At 35.2% G+C, this 22,422-nt stretch overlaps 1 protein-coding gene across 2 annotated transcripts in view; it reads left to right on the top strand.

Moving 5' to 3' along the window:
• The first annotated feature begins 8,324 nt into the window (after positions 1 to 8,324).
• Positions 8,325 to 22,422, top strand: part of LOC126826459 (TSC22 domain family protein 1) — a 67,888-nt gene continuing 53,790 nt past the window's right edge. The window contains exon 1 of one of the 2 annotated variants that reach the window (XM_050555580.1): positions 8,325 to 10,048. In XM_050555580.1, the coding sequence (XP_050411537.1) occupies positions 8,541 to 10,048 (1,508 nt within the window). In that variant the 5' untranslated portion in view covers positions 8,325 to 8,540. Of the gene's footprint in view, positions 10,049 to 20,554; positions 20,710 to 22,422 lie in introns of those variants that run through there. The other variant, XM_056099549.1, reaches the window with a different exon arrangement.

Genomic DNA, 22,422 nt, shown 5'->3' with positions numbered 1-22,422 from the left:
AGTCATATGTATAATATTATGGCCTTGACTAATTATTGTTTACAGATTCAAAGAGAAGCAAAACAGCATTATGAAACAACGAAAATCTGAGATAATATGATACATGAATTGAAATTTGGTTAATAAACACATTTGTCATATGCCACCTGTTGGTATGCAAGGTATGAGGCATGTCCAGATAGTAGAAGTCCAAGGCATATAAAACCATAAAAGCTCTGGGCATCATTTCAGATAGTCTCTATCATCCAGAAAAAAATATTCTACAAATATTAGTTGGATGCTTTGTCAACATTTGAGAATAATAGGTCATTGGCTAGATTATCCAGTCTTTTACATTATTATAAACAAAGTCTAAGGGAGGTAACTAGCTTAAAACAAGATGTCGACGCCCATGAAATTAATTTAAGAATGCCATTTCAGAAAATCCATTTGATTGCATTGCCAGTTCAGTATCCAACACTCTTTATTTGTTTTATTGTAAAAGTTCTCTCTTCATGGGCCATAATTATGTTTTTTTAATTAATCCTAATTTATAGGATTTATTGCGGGAAGGGGCGAATCTCTTACTTGACTTGACCAAAGATACTGGATAATCAAACCCATAAAAAAACAGACTCCCGGTACATGAGCAGTGGAACTTTTCGTCAAATATTGACAATGGTCCCACACCCTCCGTACCAATCTGTTTCACAGAGAATTACGAGTCTAGTGATAAATCTCTGTCAAAGATGACTGCCTTAACACGTGCTGTCACAGCACGCAATGTCAATCATTGGCTGAATGGCGCGTGCATTGTTTACATAAGACGTTACTGCTTCGGAGAAAATGCTGCATTTTAGTCATTTTAATACCCATTTACACTAAATAGGAAATAATTTTTACCTACAAATACATCAAACGCCTTTATTTATTTTTCCAATACATAAAAAAAAATGTTTTAGAATTTAATTTGTCGCAGGAAAAAAAGTTAATATTTCTGGCTCATTAAGCCACATCGATGTCATCCTTATCAGTGATTGTAGCGGCCTAGCAAATATTCACTGCGGATCAGTGTGCCTCCGTACGTTGAAGACTCACTCGGCAAACCTCGGCAGATTCCGTTACTCTAGATTACCCGGTGTGGTTTCCCCCTTGTCAGTGATACAAGATGGAGGGCCTGACAAGGACAGCCGTCTAGTCGTTCGGATGGTACATAAAAAAAAACGAGGTCCCGTGTACACATTGGTGTGCACGTAAAAGATCCCTTGGCAGTTGGAATTCGATATAAGAGTAGGCCGTAGCCAGGAGCGGATTAGGGCAAGGAACCGACCCGGGCTCCTGTGTCGAAGCGGTCCGGAAGGCCACATACATGTTCATCATCGCTCCATGGTCGGTCCAATCCCCCCCCCCCCCCCCATATAATGTTCAGCTGAAAAGGTTTTTTAGACGAATTGGAAAAAATTATTTTTTTCATTTTTTGTCCGACCGGCCCTTAGGGCGATCGCCCGATGGCCCAATCCTCCCCTGGTCGTAGCGCCGCTGCTCGGGCAAAATTCCTCTTATAGCACACTGTATGCCGTATGCCCGTCTTCATTAGCCCAGTCTAGGAGCAGAATAGTAGGACGTTAAACCCCATTTCATTTTGTTGCACGATTTACCCAAGTCCAGCAATATTTTAAAATAGGAGTTAGGCTTTGAATGTCTTCGGCAGTCGGTAATTTTCAATTTGATATAAGCCTACGGTCACATTGGATGTGCTCACATCGTATGCAAAGTTTGACACAAATCGTTCACAATGTGGCCAAGGGTCAATTTATGGTCCAACAAATACCACGCTCTAAGTAAGTCTTTTTATGTTCGATAACTAGGTGAGTCCGAGGTTATTTTAAATATATTATCCAATATGGATTAATTATTTCCTTCTCCCTGTAACTTTGGTCCCACGATTTTAATTGAATGTCTCGATCGAACATTATTGTTTTTTTCAAATAAGCAATAATCGATTAAACTGAAACTAAAAAAAGGCAACATTCATGTGGAGGTATAATTTGCAGTGTTCAGACCACAATTATTTTCCTTATAAGCCTCATTAGGACGTTATTTTTACCTACTAGATCAACGTTTTAGCCTAGAATAAAATAATTGGAACCAGGAATGTTCAAATTAAAACATTTGATGAAAACGACGAGAACTATATACAACTCTGCGCCTTATTATGGGACAAAACTTTGGAAATGTACAGGCGGTAACACCTTTGTCTACGCAAAAGTCTATTACTTCGTACATATAAAAATTACCACGTTGTCCCAAAATAACCAATTTTGAATTTGAGTAGCTGGGGGTACAGTTAAATGGAGACAACATCAAGTATTAAAAAATAACAAGCTCTGAGACAATATTTCTGCTCATATAGACGCATACATGTATATGATCAGAGTGGAGTGGGGCCAGGGGCGTGGTGACTCATGATTTTGCAAGAGGAACAAGATCCCGGGTGTGGGGTGATAGTCCCTCCCAGTTCCCCGGTGCACCCACCGGGTAATATTGGGCTGTGTGGAACATGCTAGAGTCGATTTGTATTATAATCTTGTAAACCACATTGAAACCGAGTGATTTTTTGCCATTTGGGCTGTGCACAAAAACTCAGGCAGGCGCAAAAACTCAAAACCATGACGCAAAAACTCTCACTTAGCCCCTGGGTGGCGCCAAAACGACGGCGATGCTTCGCGCGTTTGTATGTTCGACGTTTCGATGAATGTAGAGAAAAAAAATATGCTCTGCGCGAGCAGGGGAAGGCCTGAACGGGAGCCGGGTCTATCATAAGCCATTTAACAAACTGACCGGGTCCAATATACACAATGCATACAGCCCAAAAGAATATACACAATCTAGCATCACAGACACAAACCATTATACAAACTAGCCGTATTAAATATGCACATTGGATAACACACCATTACACAAACTTGCGGATTTGAAAATGCATAACGCATATGCTTACACAAACTAGCCGGGAACAATTTTTTTCCTTCTTTTCACAACAAGAATTTGATGTAATTGGCCCCTGTTCTTAATTTACAAGCAAGCCATCAAGGGCACATTAAAGGAGCAGACATAAATCAATGAATAAACGGCTTAATTTGGTGCGAAAAACTATAGCCAACCTTTTCTCCAGGCCTGTGCATGGTACCTTTTCAAAGAAATGGCCTACAAGCTTGCCCACAATTTTGATTTGAAATTTTTTGACAAGGCAAATGGGCTATATTAGAGGCTTTGGACATGATCAGGTGAGTCCATGAACTAATGGTACCAGAGATGTTCAGGGAAAAGTAATTGTTAGGTTTCAGAGGGTATAGTGTTAGAAAAAAAATGATGGACGGATTTTAATATCGCTCCCTCTGTTGTGTACACTGGTCGTCGCACTCATTATGCATTATGTTCTGAAATGTAATACTTCAAAATAGGAAAGCGCAAAAACGGGTTAAGGCAACAAAAATTTGAGCGCGCTGGTGTGAAAAGAACCGGTATTTTATACACGTATCCGGGGATTCTTGATATAACTGACCTTAATTTAGTCGCATTTAGCAAAAATTTTAAAATATGATGTTATTTACATCATGGACTAAGGATTAGTTTAAACTTAGTTTGCAAACCCCCCAATATGCACCCAGACGTTTTTTGTCCGACACTGAATTTCATCCTCGGGAGCTTCCAGCGATGGTCACATATTCACCAGACAATAGAATAATGGTTAACCGTGCAAATATTAATTTATCGTATTCGTTAGATATTTTGCAATAAAGGGAAAGCTTAATAACCCACACAGAAGTTCATGAATGCAATCGTTCGTCCATTTCAAAACTGTATTTCTTAAGGCATTATGTACGAGCTAAATATGCTTATTGCAAGTCTTTCTTAGGGCCTTAAATGTTATCTAAATTGTTAATTAGTCAGTTAGAAACAAAACAAGACCATGATCAGCTCTCGATCTCATCGGATACTCGAGATTTTAAAACTTCAATTTAAAAATGGGAAAGAGAGTGTAAGTCTCGAATATACCAGTTTTCTGGTTACCACAATACACACATCTTGTCGAATCTACAAACAGTGATACTTGGCTCAGAATAGAGTAATTTGAATGAAATTTTCAATATTTGCATTTTGCATTATCTGTTTTTGAGCCATTATAGCAAGAATGGTTAGCTCTTTATCTAAATCTCACATAATGTATCTTTAAGTGTGTTTGACTCACGTAATATTTCGACTTATCAGCTTGTCAATAATGTTCATCAATGAATTGCTTTCTATAGTCTACACGAGAATTGTCAACATTTCAAAATGAATTAGCTTAGATAAATATTGATATTGTCTGTAGATAAATATTGATAGTAGATTTGATAGTATTGACCTTAATAATTATCGGTTACTTCGTGTGAAAGTATCGATGACGAGCAGGCGATAATGTAAATCAAAACATTTAAAAATGTTATGATCATTTCTAAGTCTTCGCGATAAGTGGGACTGCGAGTAGATATGCCCATGAAACCGTGATATCCCCGACCACTGCAATGTAACTGTAATTTCAGGAGTCCAAACTTTGAGAGACGCAACGGAAAGTTTTTGGGGAGTTTGTTTTTTTGGTTTTTTTAAACAAGCTAGAATAAAAAAATTATTTAAGAAATATTTATGTGTGGTGTTGGTTGTGAATGGATACTATTTAAAAATGAAAGAAAATTTGTATAGCAATCCGATATTTTAAAACATAATATGAATACAAATGGTTGACACCTCACCATGCAATCTCGACTTCGTTTTCTTAACCCATCACTTGTGTTTGTGTGATATAATCTGCAGGAAGGTTTATTATGCAGTTTTCACTTTTTGGTATTTTATAACATGTTTGTATAACCCAAAAGCGATCCCCACAGTGGCAGGGTATTACGATAAATACAATGATTTTCACTCAAACGAATCCCCGGTTGTACGTGACAAGGAGTAGGGTCGCCTGTCCAACCTCGTGGGTCTTCTCCGAGTCCTTCGGTTTCCTCCCACTGCTAAAAACCCCTACGCGCAAGCGAATTATTGAAATAAAATTGATCCATGGTTTAGTCCAGAAATGACCTAGTTTGTGTCGAGTGGACATTAAACCCCATTACTCTCTCTCTCTCTCTCTCTCTCTCACTTAAACCCTACTGACCAAATCGTTTTTGTTTATAGTTTTGTTGTGTTTTTTAACAGAATTAATCATAATATTTGAACAAGTTCAAAAAATTTCAACATTTTCCTACCAATATTTGCCATAAAGTATCCTCATCATCTTGAATATAATACGTGTTAAGGGTATAAGTATAAAGTCTACTTTGGCATGATTGGACAACATGTATATATTAGTCTGTATGCAGAATTTGAGTTTAATCTACTAAGCCATCGCTGAGATACGAGTACACACGTTTGAACTTTCAAATAACGAGTCGTATATATTGTTTTGCGGTTTGTAATGATTTTAACGAAGCCCGTGAAAAATGAATTCCAAAAACAAGTGCTTGGTATTTCTTTAATTATAGAATCTGATATGCATCTTTAGATGCAATTTCCTTGGTTTTGAATAAATCTCTATGGTTTTAGCCATCGGCTTATCTCTTTCTTGAAGGTTTTTTGATAGCACCCTTTTTCTTAAAGGCTCAATAACACTCTTGTTGTAACTGAATAATATGCCCCAATCTTTATTCTGGTCAACAAATTGTACTATTTTACAATATTCCAATTAATTGATGACACAAATTTCATCTTAACACACCTAATTTAAAAAATTGGAAAAATTCAACTAAATGATTTGAAAAGCTTGACGTAAAGCTTTTCAAATGTGACTTGGATTTAAAAATATTTTTGAAATGAAATGAAATGAAATGAAATGAAATGGGGTTTAACGTCCTACTCTTCTGCACCTAACCTGGGCTAATTGAAGACGGGCATACGCCATACAGTGTGCTATGAGGGAAATTTTGCCCGGGCAGCGGCACTACGGCCTACTCTTATATCGAATTCCAACTGCCAAGGGATCTTTTACGTGCACGCCAATGTGTACACGGGGCCTCGGTTTTTCGTCCCATCCGAACGACTAGGCAGCTGTCCTTGTCAGGCCCTCCGTTCTGCATCACTGACAAGGGGAAACCACGCCGGAAAAAAATATTTTTGAACCCTCTGGACAAGTAAAATAGGATTTAATGGATAATTTACACAACAGAAATGAAATGAAATGGGGTTTAACGTCCTACTGTTCTCTGTTCCTTAACTGGGCTAATGAAGACGGGTATGCGCCATGCAGTGTGCTATAAGGGAAATTTTGCCTACTCTTATATCGACTTCCAACTGCCAAGGGATCTTTTACGTCCACTCCAATGTGTACACGGGACCTCGGTTTATCGTCCCATCCGAACGACTAGACAGCTGTCCTTGTCAGGCCCTCCGTCCTGCATCACTGACAAGGGGAAATCACGCCGGAAAATCAGGATGAACTTTCTCGGCCAATGCAGGGATCGAACACCCGACCTCCAGGCTAGCGAGTCAGCGTCTTACCCACTTAGCCACGTGATCCCCATTTACACAACAGGTAAGACACTAAAACATCTAGTACTTAGAATAAGGCTATTTTTTATTTTCTGGAGTTCAAGCCAGCAAGAGTGTTATTGTCCCTATAAGATTTTTTTCGCGGGGTCTACATTAAAATAGTATATATTTTCGACTATTGAGATATATGTGAACGATCACGCTCGTGCCTTTAATACATTGTAAGAATATAATTTATGTGATATTCGAATAATCATATTTGAGACTGCATGTCAAGTTTTTAAAATTATATTTTTAAATATACACAATATGCTAATTGTTTCCCTATATATCTTTTGGAAATATAAATATGTTTTATGCGCCAGCGGGTTTCATATCGAAAATACATTAGTGTATTAGTGTATAGTGTATATACATATTTCAAACAGTGCAAAATTATACCGTTTGAAAAACGAAATAAATGTAATATGTGCCACGATGTGAAACTTTGACATGACAGCGTGGCTACGTACTATTCTTTTTTCGATTTCCATCTGTCGGGGGATCTCGGGATTTCGTCCCAGCTGAACGACTAAACGTCATTCCCCGCCAGGCCCTTCGTACTGCGCCATGGTGACAATGGGAAACCTTCCGAAAACCGTTAAATTTAACCTGAAGTAAACATTGAACAAACCGTTCTTCATTGAAAACGGCGAAGCTTAAAAAGCTATGAGCATAAATAGGTATTCGGACCAAAAACGTGTTCATGAGCAAGGTGACCTAGTCATGGCGTTATAGAAGCAAGTGCGGGAAAACATTTATATTCTAAAACATAATTCAAAGGGGTGTACCCGTTTCAATCAGCTTTTACTCCTTTTTAAAATCACAACATTAGTTTAATTTCGACACCGTAGATCTACTAGTAGGCTATTCAGGAACAAAATACAAACTTTGTTGTTTTTTTAATTGAAAAAAAAAAAATGGTTCGATATAGGCCTGAATTAAAGATACATTGCGGAAGATTTGATAAAGAACTGGCAGTTCTCACCATAATAGTTAAAAGGAAATATGCTGAAAATTTCAGTCAAATTGCTCCACTCTGAACCGATCATATTAGCGATTGAATTTTAGGCCTAGCCACTGTCATTACTATAGTCGGTAAGATAAAAAAAAATAGCCTCGATTATCCATATTTGCATTTAATCATCAATGAGCGTTCAGAAACAGATCGGATTCAAATCCAGTGAAAATCCGACACATATAAAGATGGCATCGAGAGTTGATTATGGTCATTTCATGCTAATAAATGTCTAATTAATAAAGAAAGGCCCGCAATAGGCAGATGCAGCTCTAGCATAATGTATGTTTAAGGATAACATTAAATAATATTAGCATAGTATAGGCCTCACTATAGGCTTCATAATAATTAAAATAAAAGCAATACAGTGGGAAATAAAGTGCTAAAAACTGGAAAAGATTGCTTTTATAATATTGCGGTTTCGGCATTCGATAATAATAAATATTATAAAACATATTTTGGACCGCGTATATTTATATTTCTGTCTTCAAGAATGCGCGCCGCTTTTGTTATGTGAATATAGGAATTTCAAATTAACCAAACCTAACCTATGTCGATATGCACAGAATGGTTATTGGTAAATAATGCTTTTTATTGACTCATGCCGTTTTGTTTGCCGTCTTTCTTGTGCGGTCAAAGTTCACCAGACAAACCGTGGTGTAAGGTCGAATGAGTAGGTCATGACGTAGTTTTCTTCCCATCAGACCTTGCGTTAATTTCCGCCATAATATCTTGTTCGTCGAATAAGTTGTTAACCCAATGTCTTGTTTTGTGTATTATATATTGAGTGGCTTAATAAAACACAATAAAAATGTGATGGTTGCAATAGTACTGGAATAATAAACACCTTAATAAACAGTTGTTATTATAATAGTGAACGTACATTCGGATATTGACGTCTGTTTAGTGTTGGGGTTACGTTCTGCTAACCCGAAAGATGGCTGAGAAATCGGTCGACAGCAAAGTGGGTTCGACTGTTTCATCAAAATCCCAGCTACATAACACTTCTGTAAGTGATGTCGCAGTACAGGAAGATGTTGAAGCAAGGGGCTCATCTGAATACCCTAAAGTTACGGGAGATGCCATTCCAAAGAAAAAGAGTACATTCAAAATCACCAGTGTTGTGACTGGACAGTATACTCCAAACTCGAGGGGTGGCAGTGGCGATTTGACAGCTGATGTAGATGGTGACAGCTTGGACGACTTGGATGAAAGCCACACTGAAGATTTCAGTTCTGAAATGTATGATATATCTAGAACTACAGATTTAGATCAAGATGCTTTACTTACACCAGATGAAGTATTAATTGCCAAAGAAAAGCCTGATAATCAGTCTAGATTTAAAGTAGTTAAGATTGAAACCAAGGAACCCTTTCGCAGAGGACGGTGGTACTGTCACGATTATCTTGACACCACTGAAAAAACTGAAAAACAAAGTGATGAAATTACTGTGCATTCTGGGAATTCTAGTGCTGGGAACTCTGTTCATTACATACATGGTGTGGATGATCCGTCGAAGAATCCATTATTAGCTGGTGGAACTGGTACCGTTCCAAATATGACCGGAACAGAGACTTTCAACTCCGTTCAGGGTGAAAGCTTTAAGCCTATTAATCCTGCTCCACATGCTAGTCAGCCAGTTGTTTCTCAAGTGGCACACAATCAATCCCAACGACAATCAACGTCTGGTTTACCAGGTGATAGTAATCAGATACCAACACAAGTCCCAAGCAATACATCAGTTAGCCAGCCAAAGCCAGGTATACCATCTGTGCAATCGGGAGTCCACCAAGTTCCACCTGGACAGTCAAATTCTTCGCAAAATTTACCCCTTTCTAATGCTCAAAGTGTTCCACTAATGCCTCAAAGTATGAACCAAACAAAACAAAGTGATATGAATCACTCTGCTCCAGCGCCTGGGACTCAAACTGGACAGATAATAAATGCTATGCAACCGGGCTCACATTATGGTGAGCAAGGCTTTAATTCTCAAGCCTATAGTATGTCAAATGTCCCAGGACAGACTTCACAATCTCAACCCACTGGTGGTCAGTCAAATGCGTTTGTTAATAATGCTCCAAAAGGTAGCTCGACAGGGGAGAGCATTCCTGATCTATCATCCACGCCTAGTGTAGCTGCTCCCCAGCAGCCAAAAGGACAGCCCACTGGAACTCAATCTATAAAATCTACGTTAAGTAGCGGAAATTTGTCTGGAATGCAGTTAAATCAGTTATCTGGTCAAGAGCCAAATTTAGACAGCATATCGAGCAGCGATATTTCGTCTAGTAGTACAAGACGGCAATCAACGACCGGCATCCGTACCACTCAAGACCTTCAAAACTTAGTTCAAGATACATCAGGCATTCCTGAACTTACCGGTCCATTACTGTTTGCTGTCAGTGGCAGGGAAAGTCCAGCGAAAGAGACAAAAGATGAATCAGAATGGTATGTAAATTTTTTATGTTATTACAACTAATACAACATACACTATTAAAGCCTAAATTTAATATTTACACGGAACTAAGACAACTGAATGTCACTGAAGAGCATTGATAGATAATCAGACATGTTAGTGTTAACTGTATCGCATCACATTTTACCTTCAAACTTGATATTTGATATTGTGAATGTCTGAATTGAGTTTGATGTTGAGCATTTTCTGCTTAAGCTAAACAGCAGTATGTCTTTCCATCTGTCATCCCTTTCTGTACACAATAATTGGGATATTTGTAGAATGTTCAAACTTGGCGTAGATACATCATTGCCTCAACAATGTTTAAAAATGAACATTTTCTGCTCAGATTAAGCAGAGTGATAAGAAATTTAATGACTCAATATTTTGGAAGACGATAACTTTGATTCTAATTGAATTAAGATTGCTGAAACTTGGTGTAGGCCTATTATTATTCGTTTCATTAAATCTTTTCCTTAGGGTAAGTAGAGTTAGTGATGAGCAGTATTTATTTTGGGATTGAGGCAGGCTACACGTAATGCATGTATACAGTGCGTTAGAAAAAGAATCCGACCCTAGCTTCCTCGCCAACGGTTAACATACCTTGTATTCAACTGAAATAAATTACTTTTTTTTTCAAGATACTTAAATTGGGATAATATCGGCACTCAAGCGATTCACCGTGTTCCACCGCGAAACACTGTAATACACTGCGAAAATACCCTATTTCGCGGTGATTTGGCTAGCTGGCGTTTCGCTAGTGATTCTCCAAGATTCCACCGCGGAACGGGGATTTTTCCCACCGTGTTCGGCGATTCTAGTCCCAAACTCTAGCAGCGTAGTTTACATCAAATCAGCTCCTCACTTTTGGCTTGTTCACATTAAAACACTGAAGTGGCATAATCAACCAGGTAGTTTTACTGCAAAAGAAGAAATGTTACTTTAATTCAAAACTGCTTGACAACAATAACATGTTGTCTGGTTACTGGTTCCCTGTCCGCCTGTTGGTAAGGGGTTTGTTCATCTGTGTCTTCACATTTATTTTTTTCTTTAATTTCGTCTTCCATTCATAGCATTCTTAGAAAAAATATAAAAGCTTGAAATTATGAGTGCAAATTATTTCCCAAAGACAACCTTTCATCCAAAGTGTTGCCATTTACAATTGTACATATTGTTTACACTTAATTATAGACATATTGCATCATTCAAACACAAATCTCTTGTCAACTATTTTGAAAAAAAAAATAACAATTAAGATACAGAAAACGTGTAATCTACATATCTACATACATTTTAGTATGTAAGTACATGTATACATTTAGGACGGTACACTGTATATACATACAGTAGCTTGATACATGTAACATACAGGAACATGTACAGATATTTTTCCATGCAAGAAGACAACTGGCTTGAGTAAAGTTCTGTGTAATATGGATTGATACTTTTCAGTACATGTACAGGTCGTACTAGGAGTAGCTAGTACTCGACAGTTGCTATCCATAGAATTTGACTTGTATTTTGTGATGACTTGGGGATTGATTTAGTGGTTATGGAATGAAGTTCAGTGTTTCATCAACACAATACATTTATACTATAGTCATTTTGATTTGAACATTAAGTTTTGTTTCTGTGCAAGCCTGGACGTAGGCTACATGTTAAAGGAACTTGTCACAGACTTTGTAAAGTAGAAATTATCCTACAATGTACATATTTATGAAATTCTATGGTTATGTACATTGCGAGAGGGTGGTTTAATTTTCAAAACATGAAAATATCTTAACAAAATGTATGTGACGGGAGTCTTTATGGGTGAACAGGCTTTGTGTAAGAATTAAGGGAAGTATGTATAAGCTTCATTGAACAATTTTATTTCACTGAATGCCACTATCACAATTTACAATGTACATGTAGGTCAAACTAGGAAAATCAATCTTTCACATGTTTATGTTTATATATGAATCACTGAGATTAGTTTGTTATATTTAGGTGAATTATTATTTTTTTTTCTTTAAATCAGACATTTTTATTCGCCCACATTTTCATGTAAACGTATATTGTCCAGGTCCATCCGTCCACAATTTGTTTGTAGACACTCTACAGGTCACAATTTTGATCCAATTTTGACAAAAACTTGAAATATAGGTTTATCTCATGAATATCTCGGTTCCTTTCCATATTGGCATGTATCAGACTGTAACTTCATGGATTATGGCCCCTTATTGTACGAAAAATCATGCTTTTCTTGTGGACATCCTAGAGATCACAATTTTTATCCGATATTGATGAAACTTAAGATATATATGTTTATACCCCAAAGATCTTGGTTCCTTTTGATATTGTCGCATGTCTCACCATAACATCCTGGATTGTGGCCCCTAATTGTATGAAAATCTTCTTTTTTTTTATATAGCTTGTTCTCAGTCGAACTCTTGCAAAGTGTGGGCAACCACTTATCCGATGTTGATGAAACTTAAAATATATGTTTATGTCCCAAAGATATCGGTTTCTTTCAATTTAGCCATGTATTGGATCGTAACTTCATGGATTATGGCCCCTGATTGCACGAAGAATCGTGTTTTTTGCTTGTGGTACCTAGAGGTCAAAATTTTTATCCGATTTAAAAAAAAACATTCAAATATCACTGTTACACCATGATGACGGTTGAATTTTTAGCTTGTTCTTTATCCATCTCTTACAAAATGTGGGGGTATCGTGCATGTAAACCACTTGTTATTATTTTCTTTTATTAAGTACATGTACATATACTGTATGTATGGAATATTATAATTCCAAACATTTATCAATATTTGCCCAAATGAATAAGCAATGCTTGTGTTCTATAGTAGAGGGAATGTGTTAAGTACATGTACATGTAATAAGTTGTTTCAAACATTTTAAAGCAAATATTTAGACAGTTGTTTTATTATAATATATCATGACCGAATGTTATGTGTCTGGACAACTTTATGTCATTTTGGAGTAAACATAAACTTACTGTAATGGTTGGTTTTGTAAAACCTACATTCAAGTGATAGTTTTACTATTGATTTGACACACTTTGATAATAACAGTAATGACTCTTCCCTGTCAGAAGCCACTTAAAAGGCTAGAGAAAGATTTTAGCAAAATAGACTTTTCCGATAATTTTTTTTCAAATAAAATTATCTAGTTTCAAAATGATTTTTAAGTCTTCAGCTAAAGGCTCTTTAATTATTGATTCATTCGTGGGGCTTAGCATCTGCTTGCACCTTGAGTGGTATTGCAGACAAGCAATAATTTATGGGACAAGCTCTTATACATCAAGTGAAAGTTTTGATTAGTTATTTTTATAGTCATATCAAATATTGAAATATCAACGTTAGTTAGTTGGGTCTAACCATGAATCTAAATCTTTAATTTAGACATGATCTATTCTAGAGTCTTTAATTCACATACATGTATAAACTCAAGACTATATCTATTCATTAATTACGGTTAGCATTATTATTTTTCTTTCTGTGTGCACCAGTTGTTCCCAAACCAAACGTTTTTTGAGGCTCCCAATTGCAATTTGTCAAACGACCACCCAGCCACCCTAAAACGTAAGAAAAACAATTATATTTTGAAAGTTTAAGATGAATAAGTACAAATCTATTGTGATGAGTAAAGAACAAAGTAGACCAAATCTCATGTTACACATGTATCAGAGTTTCTTTTCTTTTTACAATTGAGTCGTATTGTTTCTATTAAAGCATACAATTTTAATCGTTTTGGTGTACTTTAAGTAAAGATGGCATTGCTGTTCCTTTTTTAATGCCCCATATCACTCTTAATTTTCATTTTCACCGCCACAGTGCCCATTTTTGTTTCATCATCACTTTAGATCTTCTTATTGCCCACAATGGGAAACATTGGTGTAAACAACAAACTTGTGTAAAGAGTTACTGCTCTTGCTTAAAAAATTACCAAAGAAAAAGATTGTTGATTAAACTTTGGATTTAATAAATCATTGGAATAAACATAATCAGAGATCTGCTGTGGTCAGTTATTCATTTCCGCTCTACTTTACTGATGGATGTTTTGATAACTTAATTGAAATATTTAATTGATCCTGTTACCAGTATTTAAAATCAACTGTGCGGAAGGCTTCCATTTGCAGATGGCCTTTGTTAACATTCAATGACATTAAACCTACATGTACTTTCCTATTTATTGAAAATCAGTGCACTCAACCTTCTTTAAAACTAATAATATCATCAAATTACTGTAGATTGTGTACTAGTCGTATTTTTAACAAAAGAAATTGGGACATACATGTACAATGTATTTGGTAAAATAAGTCTGAAGTCAGAGTTCCTCTTTAAGGCTTTTACAATTTTTTGATGGCAAAGCGAGAGCTGTAAAATTTAGTTATTTATTTAAGCAAGCTAAAATTGAAATGTATCCTCTGTTAGGTTTATAACTTTAGAATGTAGACTAAATTCTTGACATTCATCAAAGTCAGCCACTCTGTATCTAGTAGAGTGTTGATTGGAATGTAGACAATTTTATCTATCTATTATTTATGAACCATCCTGTTCACTGTTTCTATTATTGAAAACAATAAAAACATAAGGGAGATATTTTTAGATTTTGTAAGCTTAATCTTATTTTTATAGATTTTTCAGCAACAAATATTTTTGTGATATTGCATTTTTGGTTGATTGAAGAATGATGGAAGTTTGTTTAAATGGAGTTATCTCCCCTTAATCATATTGGAATGTTACCAAATTTATTGATGCGCTGTCAATTAAAAATAAAGTGTTCGGACTCATCCGTGATTAACATGATCGCATCTAGGGATGGAGAGGGAATACCATATACCATGCTTAGCTTTATATCTATATAGATACTATGCAAATAAGATATTGCACTTGTTGCAAGTACATGTATTAAAGCGAGAATTTCAAATTTTCTAAGAAAGTCAAAACATAGTTATTTCTATGTCTTTTGCTCAATAGGTTATCAAATCACTTTTATACGATCATGGGCATTATTTCCCACCCTTAAAAATCTATGACAAAGAAAATAACAACACAATTACCTCCCCTGTTTTGCTATTGACAACATGGTGGCAGCCATTTTCCAACGTTGGAATTTGAAGTTAAAAATGATATTTTTGCCAATTTCTCCTCTGGCAATAGTGAATTATAAGATTAATCTTTAACAAGGTAGGACTGTTTATGGATACCATCTATTTTAAGGCTTTATTTTAATACATTTTAAAAATATAACTTGAACATTTGCAATTGCAACTTTAATGGCTCATTAAACATTGATACCCTTACAAAAATGCTAAATGAAATGAAATAGGGTTTAACATCCTACTGTTCTGCTCCGACTGGGCATACACCATAGCCTACTCTTATATCAAATTCCAACTGCCAAGGGATCTTTTAAGTGCACGCCAATATGTGTACACTGGAACTCGTTTTTTTGTTCCCTCCGAAGACTAAACGTTGTCCCTTGCCAGGCTCTCTGTCCTGCACCATTGACAAGAAGGAGCCACGCCAGAAAATCCTTGAACTTTCTCAACCATCGCAGGGATCGAACACTGGACGTCCGTGTTAGCAAGCCAACGTCTTACTCACTAAGCCACCATGGCTCCCTAAAACAATGATAAAGTGTTGCTTATGGTTAGTTATCTTTCCCTGAGTCCAGTAAACCAAATGTTGAAAGACACTTTATCTAGAAGTTTCATGCCCCCTGTGTATGTTCTTACTACTTTTACATGTACATTTATACTTGATACAGTCACCTCAAGATTTCAGCTTGTACTCTCTCATCTGCTGGTGCTGTGATTGAAATAAACTATATATTTCTGAAAAGTTTAATCAGTGGCTGTTTATAAAAGATATGTAGCTTGCTAAGACTTTGTATAAATACACAATTCAAGCCTTTAGTTCTTCGGCTGCAATGTATTTTTTTTAAAAAAAGATGTAGGTAAAGCTCTTGGGTACAGGTGTTCTATTTCTGTATTAAATTGCTATATTACCAAAACATGTAACATAGAAAGTGTTAAGGTCACTACAAAGTTATCACCATGACTTATTTATAACTTTTCATACTTTGGCTACTATGCAAGTAATTACTGTATGATTCTGGACATTAAAGGTCTATTACACTTTAGTCCTACCTACACCAAAAACTAGATGGTTTTTCAAAAAGTTGTTAACAATCAGTTTTAAAGTTCTGATTGGCAATAAAATGTTGGTCCCTGTGCCATGGAATAAATCTATGGTTTGGTCCTGAATTTCAGAAGCTGAAGGCTACTGGGTAAAAGATACATGTACCGATAACAGTTGAATTGGAAATGTACAGTTGATAATATGCTTAAAGCATCAGTCTGATATTTGTTTTTCTCATTCAAATATAACAAAATTAAGAACTTGAAAGTTTTCTGAAATGGTGTGGCTTTAATTGTACATGTAAGATTAACTTTAATATCATGACTTAATAGATTGAAAATTAAATAGGTCTTCCTATTTTTTGTATACTTATTTTAAGCAACTAGAATTACATCGACTATATGACACGAAATATCTCAATAACTTGGTGTTAATGAAATTTAAAAGAAAAGCACACAATTAATTGTCATAAAATCTGAACAGGTAGATACTGACTGAAGAAATTATGTATCATTGAAAGCGACACAACTGAAGAGATAATATACTGGGTTTTGACTTTTGGAAGTTTTTCATGTCGGGTCTCAATAGAATCAAAGAAAATTATCCTCTCTCAGCCTCTTAATCTTATTTATTACCAAATCTGGCAGGTTGGGGCATTGCCCTTTGGTGAATACAGATCTTTTTTTTTTTTAAAAAAAAGCCATATGTATGTACATGTAATTTAAGATGGGTGTACATGTAGATTAGTCTTGTATAGGGTCAATATTTTTCTAAATAATATCAAATTGTGTATCAACTACAGCATTTGATGTACATGCTCTAGAACATTATTATAACATGAAGTAGCAATAGCATAGGGTTGACACATTCACATGTTTTCATGGCCTAGTTTTACTTTGCTGTATTTGCCCAAAGCTTAGGAACAGATTTTAATATTGGTCAAAGGCTCTACAAATTTAGTAAAAATCTTGGTTTCTTTAAGAAAATGAATTTCCTTGTCTCTTGCTCTGTTAATGATAGTGTGGTTTTAATTCCCTGCATAAGGTCTAGTTTTCAGTGTGAACAAATGTAGTGTTCAAGTGTTCATTTCTAGATGGAACTAGTTAAATCTGGTATTGGGAGGGATGTTGAAATAAGGTTGACAGAGGTCATGCATTGTCATTTAACCTTTCACCCTTCTTTGACCAGGTTTATCAATTATTATAAATTATAAATGTTACAGATAATTTGAGTGAATTAAAGGGAGTGTGTCTGGAAATATTGAATGTATATAAAAATTTAATCTTTATTTCATTCCACAGTTAGTTTGCCTACAATAAATACAGATCTAACAACTTCTTTATCACTTCTCTGTTCTCATTGAACGCTAATTTAGCCACTGTCGTGTGATCAATCTCGCTTAAAGCATCTGATAATAGGCAAGATGAATGGCCAGGTCAGATCAGACAAGTACAAGATGTTGTTAGACTGTACTGTAGCATAAATGAGGGGAAAATAAAAACAAATGACCAAAACGAAAAGTCCAATGTTGACGCGACTTTTGAAGTCTTCATCTTTGGCTACATATTAGTTTTGTATTTATTTTAATTTTTGAAGAACAGTTAAGTTTATAAAACCCTATAGCTGATGATACAGGTGATACATTTATTAATTTGGTAATTAACTTTTTATTGGCAATTAAGGTCCTAACAAAATAATAGCCCATTGTGTTGAAAACTAGGAAAATGCCCTCAAGAAAAATATAATAGAAAGCTTCCATCAACTAAACACTTTAACATGACTTGGTTTAATTAATTACTGTCTTTATACGTTCTGAAAGGTTTTTTTTATTTTGGTTAGAATTAGTTAACTGAATAATAGTAATGAGTAAGTTTAGTCCCATAGAAATTAATATTTAAATAAATTCTGTTGGTCAGTTGAGTGACCCTTTACATCCTTAATTCTACTGCACAACCCTTGATTATCACCAGAATTTTCGCTATCAGTTGCTGGAATAATTAATAACAGTCTACTCAGATTTTAAAGTATAAATTTGCTTTAATGCTCATGTTTAAAGAGAGGCATTAGCACTTTTTGACGTCTTCACTGGTTGGTAAAAAAACTAATTTTCCATTAAACAAGAATTGAATATTAGGCATCATCAAATTATGCAAACTTGAGATAAATTTACCAATCCATTGCTGAGATGTCGTTTTAACTTAAGTCGTTCAGATGTATTTGTGGTTAAACGAACTAAATGAACACTCATTAATAATAAAATTTTATAAATACATATATAGACCAGTGTCAGAATTTTTGATAATTATATGTGATAATATATTTAAAATTAATTACATTTATCTTTAGTCAGAGTGGTAATGTCCCAATAAGATCAAAGAGATAATTTTTATTTTATCAAACCTTTCTTAAACCTTTACAACAAGTCATCAATTATCAGGTGTATGTGTCATACTAACTGATGAACAATACATGATATTTACTAGAAAAAAAACGTATAAAAAAAACCTGGCATGTTGTGATACATAAAAAAAAAAAAATGTCATCTCTGCAATGTGAAATGTTTTCTTAAATCTCTTAGATTGTTAATATAGAGTTAAGCCCAAACACTATCAAAACTACTTTTAATTATTTTATGCAAAAATTAAAGTGGATGTAAAACTTTGGAATAATCACCGATCTGGTTTGATGTGATGTGACTATACAGTGATTTCAGAGGTGATCAAAAATATTTCTATGGTGAAAGAAAGTCAGGTTATGTTGTCTTAATACTGTAAAGATGTCATACAAAATTAACAAACTTTGACACATGCTTCTTAACTAAAAATAGGACAATTTTTATACAGAGTTAAAATAGTATAAAATAACTAGAATGTCACACGTCTCTCAGGCAAGAAGGAGTGCAAATTTAACTCAAAAAACATTTGAGATATCTTTTCTTATTGTTATAAAGCTTATACTGTATGATTTGAAATGCTGTTTACTATAGTCTGAAACGTAAGGTCGTGGGTTTTCTCTGGGTCCTCCGGTTCCTCCCACTGGCAAAGACCCAACGCGCAAGTGTATTGAAATAAAATTGAACCATATGTTAGTTCCAAAGTGAATGGACATTAAACTCGATTTCTCACTACCTCTCTACTAGTACAAATCTGTGCATGTAACCAAGAATAAATAGGTTAATGCAAGCTTGGATAAGACTGGCATGGGTTTTTTTTATTTTTTTTTTTTTTTAAATCATTGTAGATCCTCTATTATACAGTATTATTGCTAATGCTATTATATTTGTAAAATTGCTAATTGTCTAAATGAGCATGTAGCCTTTGTTATAACAATAAGATAAACAATGCTGAAAACTTTGGTTAAGTAATAATGGTTATAGCCTATAAATTCATTACCGAATCAAATTAAAGATGCATTCCCACGAAAGTATATAGGGCAGTTATTTCCAATAAAAGTATGGCAAATTTGGTATATAGAAAGTAGAGACACCCAATCTTACTAGAAAAATAATGGATTCCCTGAGGAAAAAAACTATGAGACCTGTACTAACTGGCAACCTGTGAACTTGTCTGTTTAAGTCACGTAGGGTGCACTTGGTATTGTTGATCGAAAGGGCTAGCGGTTGTGAGAACTATGAGAGACTTAAATTTCCTGCAGACATTGTGATTACGGCAGAATCAGAAATTCGCATAGGATCATCCAAGAAATTACTTAGGCTTCGATATTTTTTGTAAATTGACCTTCTCCTCAATCAAGTCATGTGACAAACAAGTTGTTCCTTGAGATTAAAATGTTTGAGAGAGTTTGAAGCAAATTTTTGATAAATAAGTTTGAATAAGGTTTTAGTCTAAATATATCATCAAATCACACAGTTTTTGGTGTGGAAGGCATCATTAAGTAAAGGTTTTAGTTATAAATAAGAATTATGGTGGATGGGTGGGAGGGGGGGTAAATAAACATAGATTTATAACTTCAATACATTGGTCAAATTTTGAGGACCAAAGCACATTCTGATCTAGAGTAGACAGTCTTTCAAATAAATGAGGGAAAAAAGACAGTTATTTTTAAAGGTAAAAAGTTGAGTGACCCGAGTAGTTATTTGTCACATTGTGTGGATTGTATGATGTTGAAAGGTTGACATACATGTACATTTTTGGTATACAATAACACTGAAACTCTTCTCCAATGCATCATAATCATAGCGTGTGGTAATAGGGTATGGTCCAGTGACCAACTTTGAATAAAACCACAGGATATAAACCGTGTGTGAGCTGTGATGTGTAAATGTTGTAACTGATGTAAATTGTGGACAGTGTTTGGAGAGCAATTAACATATCTTTAGACCTTGTATTATAACCAAAATCACAACCATTTCTTGAAGTGACTTAAAAGTTCTAACAAGGTGTACTTTGCTTTGAAGAAGACAGATAAATAGACAGATAACAGAATACTTATCTATTAGAAATGAGTAGGAACATGATGAACGGAGCAAGATACAGGTGGTCACGGTGAGAATTCTGACTATTATACTACTTTCTGTTTTAAAACTTTCATAATAATTGTAATTAATTTACATGTAGTATCATAACACTCTGTACAATATTCAAATTACCATAAAGCTTTTACGTCTATCCCTATCTTCATTAGCCCAGTCGGAGCAGAAGAGTAGGATGTTAAACCCCATTTCATTTCATTTAACCTCTTTCTCTGTGTAAATTGACAAAATGAATTAGGCGAAATACATGTATAAAGCTGTGACCAATTAATACTTGTATATGGCCTTTGTTTTCCTTTGATAGATGGTTGATATCTAACTTATTTCAAGCAAACTTTAAATTAGTAAGCAAAATAAACACATGCATTTGCATTAAAGCGGACCTCCATATGCAACAATGATCTGTTGTCTATATAGTCGTTCAGATGGAATGAAAATCCAAATTGGCAACTGGAATTTGAAAAAGAGTAGGGGGGGGGGAATGCCACTGTCTGGACAAAATTCTACTGTTTGCATTGTACACATATAACCACAGAAAAAATCCTGTTTTATACTTTGGCAGTTGGGAGATGTTGGTGCACTCTCGACTAAGGTGCTCTGGGTTCAATCAGTGTTTAAAATTCATGAATAAAAATTGAAAGAGAGAGAGAGAAATGGGGTTTAACGTCCACTCGACACAAACTAGGTCATTTCTGGACTAACATAATATGGTTTAATTTTATTTCAATAATTCGCTTGCGCATAGGGGTCTTTAGCAGTGGACCGGAGGACCTGGAGAAAACCCACGAGGTTGGACAGGCGACCCTACTCCTTGTCACGTACAACCGGGGATTGAATAAAAATTGAAATCCATGTCTTACAGTAATATCCTGATGTATTGGTTAAAATGTAAAATTTGTATCCCTCATAATAAAATGCAGTTTATCTGTTGAGTTTTCACAGTTACTAATTATACGTGTACAACAGTTTGTATGCTTATCTCTTATGAAGGAATTATTCTAAATAATACTACAGAATGAATAACAAAGTAATCTCTCATTCCGCCTCTTTTTTAACCTGGGCTTATTTTTGTAGTATAAGCTAAGCTTATAAAAAAACATTCATTTAAAATACTCCTACAAATTATATTCAGGTGTACATTATCTCAAAATTACTTTCATTTGAAGTCTGAAGATTACCCATAAATATCAACCATAATACTTTGTACAGAATTTTGGTAACTTAGACATAGATAAACATGTGTCAAAATTCAGTACACTCCTATTGAATTTACTATTGGTTGTAACAACAATTGCTTTATTCATAATGTGTGTTATACTGTAGTTTAGACCATGGAACCGTGAACTAAAAGATTGTGATCTCATTTCATCTTTATTCTTATTAAAATGAGCCCTTTTCACACATGGGTAATATCCTATTATATGAGGGTTGGCTGAAAGGTTTTTGATCCCATCTGTGAGGAAAATGGCGACCAGGTATTTCCTTTTTCATGGTTACAAATCCGGCCAAAAAATTATCAGGATCTCTGATCTGCTTCAAAACGGAGCAGATTATCAAGGGACGTGACAAGTTGCTCATCCGCAGTCAAGAGCTTTGGTCCCCATCTTACAGAAACTTCTGTCATTCATAACTCGTTGGCAATAATGTGCTCAACCCTCTCATGTGAGATGCACACAACACAGGCAATATGTTGAGGGGTCAATCATCATGTCATGCACCCGGATAA

The sequence above is a fragment of the Patella vulgata genome, chromosome 1 (assembly GCF_932274485.2).
Source record: "Patella vulgata chromosome 1, xgPatVulg1.2, whole genome shotgun sequence".
Classification (NCBI taxonomy): Eukaryota; Metazoa; Mollusca; class Gastropoda; family Patellidae; genus Patella; species Patella vulgata.
This window is presented reverse-complemented; position numbering and strand designations above follow the sequence as displayed.